An 8790-nucleotide genomic window follows, 5' to 3' on the forward strand; every position below is an offset into this window, starting at 1 on the left:
AACTCACTAATATGAGAAAATAATCCGTTAATTTGAATAAATGAACTCTATTTCATAAATTACACCACAGCAGAACTGTTAACTGCAGTATATAATAATAATAATAATAATTATAATAACTATTATTATTTCTTATACCTACATACAAGCAGGTTTATAATGAGTTCTTATATAATGTTAAATACAGATCAAGAGTTGGTTATAGAAGATATATCATAATAAAAAATATATGATAAATATGTGAGTATTCCCTCAAACCGCCATTGCTCCCATTACTCCTATCCTCAAACATCCACCATCCCCTTTATACGGCTCCTTTCATCTCCTCTAGGTCCGGCAGACCGAACCATTAAAGCCTCCTCCCTACCATTGCTGCTAATATTAAGTACATATTTTCCCCCAGTCGCCCTAGGTACAACGTTTCCATCCCTAAACACACCTTCCACCTCCTCTAGTGTCTTCCCTATAGTCTCTGGGAACCACAACCAAACCATTACCGCACCTACCCAATTGAACGCCATAAAGCAATAAAAGAATCGATATTCCAACCTTCAGAGTCCAATCGGCGCACACTGCGCAAATAAGAGATTTAATGACCAGTTGACAAATGTACTGACTGAATTTCCGAGGGCCCGGATCCGTGTGCTGAAGATCTCTGCAGGATATATCCACGACAACACGCCAAGTGGTGTGAAGAAGAACGAAAAGACAAAGTACATAGTGACAGCGCTGCGGAGTGCGTGCGAATTTGTCAAACTACTATCTGGGTCGAAATAGCGCGATATCGTTGCTTCCACGCATACAATTGATGCCCGTTTTTTTGTCTTAATTCTTGGTATTTTGGGATAAGGCTGAAGAAGGCTGGGTGGCAGAGTCTTTGCCGACAAAGCTGCTGGCTATTCTGTGGTTAGGAAATTGAGAGGTTGACATTATAATGAGGGAAAAGAAACCGGAAAAGGAATATTGGGCGTTCAAAATTCGAGTTTTCCGGTTCTATTAAGGTGAATTTGGGAATGTGCTTGCAGCGATTATGTGGTGATAGCAGAGATTGAGTTAAATAGTTAACGTTACTTTTTACTGCAACTCTATTCAAAATTAGTTTACACCAAACGGATCTTCAGGGAACTGTTTTTGAAGAGCAGTACAAAGAGCGAAGACAGACATTTACTACAGAGTTACAAGTGGCTGAGAGCTAGTTAACTAAATAAATACCTGCTTCTAATAGAGCCTCGTTGACATGATGAAATGCGCACGGCGGAAATATCTTCCGCCAACAGAATAAACAAAGCGGGTTGCTTTCCCAACCAGGGCCGCCAGCTCATCGTTCCTTTTAGGTTCAAGATGTCCAACCTGGAGATAGACCGGCTACGCAGAATTGTCGAAGAACAGCAACGGCGCCTTGAAGAAGCTGAACAACGAAGCGAGGAGGAACGACGTCGCCGCCAAGAAGCAGAAGAGAGAACTAGCAAAACAACGCTTCCTGCTTTGCTTGATGGCCTCCATGCGCACCTCTCTCTCGGTCTTGAAGTTCAGCGGGACTCAACGCAGTCGACTCGCGGTGATCCATCCAATGCGACAAACAAACTGCGCCCGGACAAAATACGCGTATGGGAGCAATTTGCGACTGATCAGGAAGCAATATGGCAACTTCTGATGGACTCCGATCTTATCAACGAGCGACACTTTACCTCCCTACACACCTTGCAAGAAGAAGGGGAAGCGGTGCGCCGGCGCCTGATTAGCTCTGAGCTCGATCTGAATCACTTTCTCCGTCTTACAGTCGAAGATCACGTATCCCGGATCATTGAGATAATATATCAAAATTCTGAACTTCGTGAGGCCTTCGGGTTGAAGGGGTCGATTCGGTTTGAAAATCATGCCAATACACTTAGTCCCGAGCGGCAGATTGAAAATGCGATGGACAGCATGGATATACGGGGGCGCGCACCACCCCGACGCCGCTCACCCCGTTTATTGGCTAGAGAACAACATGACGGGTTAGTTGAATCTAATACTCCCGTAAAGACATCTACAATCAGAGGCGGACGGCCCCGGGCGGATGAATTTTGCGTGTACAACATAACCCGTGGGGCGTCGGAGACGGACTACCGCGTCCCAGCATATATCAAAGAGTTTAAGGCTCCACATAAATTAAAGTTGGGGTTCATCAATGAAGGACTGCAGGATATGGATCTAGAGCTGGTTGTCCAGTATAACGAGGCGGAGAGCGCCCAGGATCGGTTCAAACGTCTCATTGCCGCCGTCATCACGCAGGCGTTCGACTATGCGGTTGATGCCCGTGTAAAATATGCCATGATTAGTACTGGAGAAGCGGACATTTATTTGAAAATCGACGACGACCCATCCACTGTTTATTACTATCTTTCTGTCCCAAAGGCCGACGTTGGGGAGACGACCGCATGGGATCCCAACACCGATAGCCCAAACCGACTGCATCTTACTGCTGTTGGACAATTGCTAGCCTTTACCCTCCAGGCGATCAAGACACCGTTATGGAGTCATGAATGGAGGCAAAGGGCTCATGACACATTGGCAAAGTGGGAAGTGATGTACATGGATATGCTAGACAAAGTCCAAGATGATGATGAGCCTCCAGGGTCCGAATATCGTCCTCGACCCAATGCGAACGACTTTATCCGGATATCCCCAATCCGCATTCGTCGAAGGAGGCTGCCAATCAATTATGGGGGCTGCCAGCCGCCGCCAGAACAGCCGCAACCTGATGATGATGATGAGTTTGACTCAGACACGCCGAGCCGAACTCGTCAAGCGACTGACCTCTTGTCTCGTTCACATCCAGCTTCATTGAAGGCGATGTCAACTCCATCACCTTCAGGTCCTGACAATCAGCAGCGGCAGAACAATCGGCGTTACTGCACTGTGAAATGCCTTCGCGGGCTGATTGATAGCGGCCCTCTGGACCCAGCATGCCCAAACGTGCGTGACCACGGCAAGCACTCCCATTCCATCGATCAATCACAGCTCTTAAGCTTGTTAAGCCAGCAGCTCTCGGAAAGTCTGGCTGTGGATTGCGAAACCCTTGGCATCCATGGCTCTCGTGGAGTTCTGTTGAAAGTCACGCTCTCGTCATTTGGATACACTATGCCAGCGAAATGCACCATACCTGAATTTGTGCATCTTCTCAAACATGAAGCAACTGTCTACCAGCAGCTTCTTCCCGTGCAGGGTATCCATGTTCCACTGTATTTGGGCAGCCTCGATCTCGACCCCCCATGCAATTACGATGGGATTGCCGATCTCGTCCACATGATGCTATTAGGCCCGGGCGGTCAACCCATTGCTCGAGTACTCAACACGGCCAACAGACAGGATCTTATTGAGAAGACAAAGCAGTCCCTTGTTGCCATACACCGTCTAGGTGTAGAACACCGTGACGCCGAGCCACGTAACCTACTGTGGAACCCTGAAATCAAAACGGTTGTCCTCATCGACTTTGAAAGGGCACAAATTCACGAGCCACGACCAGTTTTAGGAGTTCTGGCACCGAATCCTAAGCGAAAGCGCACGCCCAGCCTCGGTTTGTGTAAGCCACTCCCAGAGCGGCGATTCGCGACAGATATTAACCTAGCCGTGAATGAGTTACGAGATTTGAACAAGTGGGATGGGCGTAAGGTGCTAGGCGAAATATGATAACAAGCAGATGCAGCTGGTCAGAATGGAGTGACAAGAATCGTTATTGATTCTACTCAAATAATAGAATGAATTTACTAAAGCCATACAGCTGGCATCATCACTCAGCAGATTAATGTCTCTTTGACCCTTTGCGCTTCAGCCCCGTTGGAGGGGTCCTCAGCACTCTAGCGAGCCTTCCCAACTGCCGGCCTTCACTCTGTGATGAGCGCAAGAACAGCGTAGCTCTCCATGAAAGTGTGGCTTTTCCAAATATCATAGTGAGCCCTACGGTTTCAAGTGAGATTTTATGGTGTGCATAGGTACGGAGATTCTATGCATAGAAATGATTGGATCCCAAAGGGCACGGGCTCCAGTCAGGGTTAATCTTGTCGGGGAGACGGGTAGCAATGTATTCGCGTGGGTGAGGTCAATGGTGATAACAAGGATAGGCTATATATATATGTGGTTTGAAGGATCTAATAATGTTGAGATTAACCGTATACACTTAAGGAAACAAAGTTTCTCGTCCACTACCCGTCCGTCCTGACCTGTCAGGCCTAATAGAACCGAAGAGAGGAAGGAAAACAAACAGAGCGCGTGTTTACGAAGCTATAAGAGCAACGCGCCTAGCCCTTGCCCTAGCTCTCAGTGCCACATCATCCTCTGTCCACCGTGTCGGCGCCCACAGAAGATATTCAATTGACATTAGGTTGAAGGGGACTTGCTGAGTGTGGGAGGTGTCTCCTTCAAGGGCCCCAGCCACGGGGACATGGTCGGCGAGCGTATTGGGAAGTGATGGATAGGGGCGATTCAATGCCCTTCTCCTTGTCACCGCCCTCGCTAACCGTTCCGGTAGTTAAGTCTCTCTGTGATCGTTAGGAAAGGACTCTCTGGAACCCATGGTGCTGGAAAAGCTCACCTTCGCTTGTCACGGCAGCAGGTTCGTCTCCCTCTCCGCTTCCTGCAGCGGCGTAGTCTCAACATCTTTATATAAACTTCTATAGTAACTCACTTCAATCTGATAAAAATATATTCAATTGAAACTTGATATATTTATTTATACAGTCACTGCTATTATCTCTCAACTATAGAATAATAAATATTAATATTTAATTACTTTCTGATTATAGATGTTAATAGACACAGAAACACTCTATAATATTTATAATAAAAAACTTTTAATTATAATCACAGTTTTTAAGTACTGAAAACTGTGGCGTTCACCACTTCTCAGGGCTTCCACTTCATCTCTATTCCTCTATTCAGAAGCTCCACCTCTATTTCACTATTCCCCGGAGCTTTTACTCCTTTCTTCTTCTACTCCCTACAATTGCTCATTCTACAGGAGTTAATCATGATAAACAAAACAAGCATGTATTATTATTATTGTTATTATTAGTCCACTCGCCTAACGGACCACCGACTATATACGTAAGATCTCCCTGTTTGGGTCGCGAAATGGATGACCACAAGAGCCCACATCCTAGTCCCTAGTCACCCTCGATAGATCAATACCCCTGCTCGCCTGTCAGTGATGATGGCTTCACTTCTAAATCAAACAGTCTCCAATTAACCCTTTCTGCCGAAAGCCTGTATGCCACTGTTCTTTCTACACTCTCCCTTGCCCTTGCTTCCATCATTCGTTTTATTCTTCCTACTCTCTCTCCTTATTGTCGCCTTGTTGTCGTTGTTGAAGACTTTCCCCCTTTTCACAGTACCCGCCGCCGGCCTCGCCCCATTCATCATCGCCGGCACGTGGAAAGGCGACTACAATGACACAGCGCAGACTCACCCTACCACCTCCAGAGCTGATGATATGACCAGCCCAGCAGCAATAATGATGATGATAGAGTTGATGTGTCATTCCGCATGGAATCAAGCGACGGGCCTGACAGCATGTCTGAGACCGACCTGACTGACCCAGGCCTAGGGCCACCTGGTACTGGACTTGGGTACAGCCGTAAAGTTTGAAAGTTATGCATTAATATTACTGCTAACACACATTACAGAGAACTCAGTCAATATGAACCTTCCCCTGACTACTATAAGGATCCCCAGATAACACGGATGAGGATCTGTCAGATGTTGCCTTAGATTATTGGGAATCCAAGAAGGCCCAGAGACCGAAGGACTGGGTGAAGGGTCACTGGCAGCAGTGCATCCAGCGAAGCATGTCACTATATTGTGATGCTGTGTCCAGCACTAACATCAGGAAGATACTGCACGATGAAGTTCAGCACCAATCCCAAATGGTGTGATCCTGAGAACACCATCAGACCAGTGTCTTGGAGGGATGTGCACGCTTCTTCCATTGATTCTAGGAAACTGAAGCATAACAGACGGCCGCAAGCTCAGATGCATCAAGACAACTGGTGCATTGGAGGCGGACTGGAAGTACTTTCAAATATAATACAAGAAGGCGACAAACAATCCCATCAGCAAAGAAATGAGTAAAGACATTTGCCGAGTATGTTGATATAATCTGATCCCACTCCGCATGTGGTACACTCTAGATTAATATCTCTGACGTACAGGGCTTGTGATATCTGGCCGACAAGTACAGTCTTACAGATCAGGTGCACAAGAACACGCCAGTCTACATTGAGGATATGGTTCGCTTCAAGGAGACTATACTCTGGACACGAACCGTACTGCATTCTGTGGGGCTTTCGACAATCTCGATCACGTTGTACACACCATACACGGGGACATCACCAAGACCAGTATTAGGCATGAACGGCAGAGGATTCGAAGCAGATGCGAGTCCTGGAAACATGGAAGCACCTCAATTTGACCCTGCGGGGTAATGAAGGTGCAGGAAGACGTTGAATCCAGAATCGGCCGGAGGGTACGGACGGCTGTAGAGGTGTTGGAGGGGAGTGTGAGGTGGTCATTTTTGTGATCTCTAATCTTAAGGCAGAAAAATTCCGAATGAACAAGTCCAAGTCAAGAGCTATGACATGATAGCAACATTACTGCTGGGGACGGAGTGACACCACAATTGGTGACCGTGTTAAGAGGATTTTGCAAAAGCACATGTCAATTGCATATGGTTATCCTTTTAAAAGTTGCTTAATAATATATTTGATAGCCCGACCTATGGGACTAAGGAGTGATTGGTGTTGATTTCCATGAAGGTGTGAGGAGGGAAAAATAAAAATATAAAATAAGCCATTCATACTAGTGCAGTCTCGGAGAGCATACATCATGAGAAACAGTTAATTCAGCACTGTGTCGCTCAGCGGATAAATATTTTCCTTGGTACTCAGGGGTCTTTAAGGGGGATGGGCTGGTTGAAACAGATGGAAGAGAGGAATTGGGTTCATCGTCATCACTAGTGGAGTGAGACAACGGTGGAGGAACCCACGAAAGAATGTCTGAGAAGGATTTGTGGGCGATACCAGCATCCAAGTGATCGTCGTCACCGTCGTCTTGATCATTGTAGATTTCGGCAGCACCAGACATTGAAACAATTCGCTGAAGGTGCCACTGCATCTCAAGCAATTCGAAACTCGGGAGAGGATGGGTGTTCGGGTCGGTAGTTCGAAAGATAAAGGTATCACCAGATTTGATGATCTCCGCCGTAGTGTCGTTAGAGGCAATTGCGAGTACGTTCCCCCCCACTTGAACAAAATTTCTGGATGATTCGGGAGATTTTAGGATGCTCACAGAATCAAAACAGCCATGGGATGGTCTGGGCTGCCAGTAAAACTGAACGGCAAGCTCCTTGTGATCATCGGATATGGAAATCGGCCGGAGCGCGAACATGCCTCTTGTCCACAAGCTATGTGCTGTAGGGCTGAGACAAATCATGTTATGGCAGCCATCTGAAGCCTTGGAAGGGTTGGAGGGGTCCTTGAATATTTCTGCGCGCCATCGATTTAGCCGATCTGATTCAAAGAAGAAATCGAGTAGCTTCCAAAAGGAGGGGATGGAAGCATCAAGGTTGGTTGGCGGTCTTCTGTTGATCATGCAGGGTGGGAAGATATGCGCCACTTCATGGACGCTTCCTTTTGTGAGAACACATGAGTATCCATCGCGTTCTTTTGCAAGTATTTTTGGCTTTTCGAGTCGATCGCTTTGACGAGAGCGCGTATTGGACGCAGCAGAGGAAAGGGTTGAGTGTGTTGATGATAGGCCATCGCGGGGAGGTCGTTGCATCCAACGTAAAGGAATGGACAGACAGTTATCACTGAGGAGAGAGAAAAAGGCAGGCGAGTTTCGTGCGGTCGCCACAAGTTCGCGTAGCTTCAATATATCGCATACTTGCATACAGCCCCACAGTGACGCCTTCACAGTATCCTGTTGAATCGCATCCCTAAGTTCAGACAAGACATTCGCCCGCTCCTGTGACTGAATGTTGAAGACTTCGTCTGGTGAATGAACAACAGTGGCACAGCTGGGCCTAAGGGTGCAGGGATCCTCCATTCCGATGTCAGACAAAATGAAGATACTTGAGGAGAACCAGATGTTAGCACGGGCAAATTTTGGAAATGAAAGAGAGAGCATTGGCAGCTATCTCTCACCAAAGGGAAGACTACTGACCTCAGCAACCCACTGATAACCGATGGATCCGGAAATTGTGCTGAATCAGGCTATCAGAAGAGGCTGACAATTGATGAGCGCGCTGACTTGGGTTTGTGAAATGTTTCTGCTATGTTTCTGCTGCCTCGCAGGTAAGCTGTAGATTTTACATGGAACCTGGTAATTATATAGAACGCTAGACTAGGGTGGGCCGGCGCTAAACCCGTCGGGGCGAGGACTACACAGCTAGCTACGTTATATATACATATGTTAGAGGATAACGTTGTCATCTATAATCTATCTAGGGTGAAACTATATATAAGTTGGGTGGCACGTGATTAGGGTAGATGTAGTAATCACCAACACCCCCCCCTTGCTACAACGCCTAGACTGACCGTGTGACCGTGTCTGGGACCAGGACCAGATTTTTTAATAGTCTCATTACCAATTCGACTGATCCCATTACACAGTTTTAACATTAGATAGTAGTCTCATACTGTCTCAGTGAGACTTACTGTCTACTCTTATCACATTTTTCAAATGAGATCATGATTTTCACTTCTCAATTTAAATTATTTTTATTGCTTTAAATGACTTTAAATCTCATTTGAG

The 8790-nt window shown here is 46.5% G+C and overlaps 4 protein-coding genes across 5 annotated transcripts; 3 read left to right on the top strand and 1 right to left on the bottom strand.

The window, feature by feature from the left end:
• Positions 1-81: 81 nt before the first annotated feature.
• Positions 82-4778, top strand: BDCG_00847. Of its 2 annotated transcripts, XM_045416361.1 has the most exons (2): positions 232-609; positions 662-4778. In XM_045416361.1, exon 2 carries the CDS (start codon positions 1246-1248, stop codon positions 3670-3672), a length of 2427 nt encoding a protein of 808 aa, XP_045279321.1. In that variant the 5' UTR covers positions 232-609; positions 662-1245; the 3' UTR covers positions 3673-4778. The 2 variants fall into 2 exon arrangements, with proteins under 2 accessions (XP_045279320.1, XP_045279321.1); XM_045416360.1 differs by having other exon boundaries at positions 82-4778.
• A 97-nt stretch (positions 4779-4875) lies between these two features.
• Positions 4876-8421, bottom strand: BDCG_00849 (uncharacterized protein). Its single transcript, XM_045416362.1, has 2 exons — positions 8200-8421; positions 4876-8107 (listed from the first exon to the last, which is right to left on the bottom strand). Exon 2 carries the CDS (start codon positions 8080-8082, stop codon positions 6835-6837), a length of 1248 nt encoding a protein of 415 aa, XP_045272108.1. The 5' UTR covers positions 8083-8107; positions 8200-8421; the 3' UTR covers positions 4876-6834.
• On the top strand, positions 5204-5569 carry BDCG_16216 (uncharacterized protein; the record flags this gene model as incomplete). Its single annotated transcript, XM_045425467.1, has 1 exon — positions 5204-5569. Exon 1 carries the CDS (start codon positions 5249-5251, stop codon positions 5567-5569), a length of 321 nt encoding a protein of 106 aa, XP_045279322.1. The 5' UTR covers positions 5204-5248.
• On the top strand, positions 5881-6682 carry BDCG_16217 (uncharacterized protein; the record flags this gene model as incomplete). Its single annotated transcript, XM_045425468.1, has 2 exons — positions 5881-6048; positions 6231-6682. The coding sequence occupies 2 exons, from the start codon at positions 5881-5883 to the stop codon at positions 6459-6461; spliced, it is 399 nt and encodes a 132-aa protein (XP_045279323.1). The 3' UTR covers positions 6462-6682.
• Positions 8422-8790: the final 369 nt, after the last annotated feature.

Source organism: Blastomyces dermatitidis, assembly GCF_000003525.1.
Source record: "Blastomyces dermatitidis ER-3 genomic scaffold supercont1.1, whole genome shotgun sequence".
Classification (NCBI taxonomy): domain Eukaryota; kingdom Fungi; phylum Ascomycota; class Eurotiomycetes; order Onygenales; family Ajellomycetaceae; genus Blastomyces; species Blastomyces dermatitidis.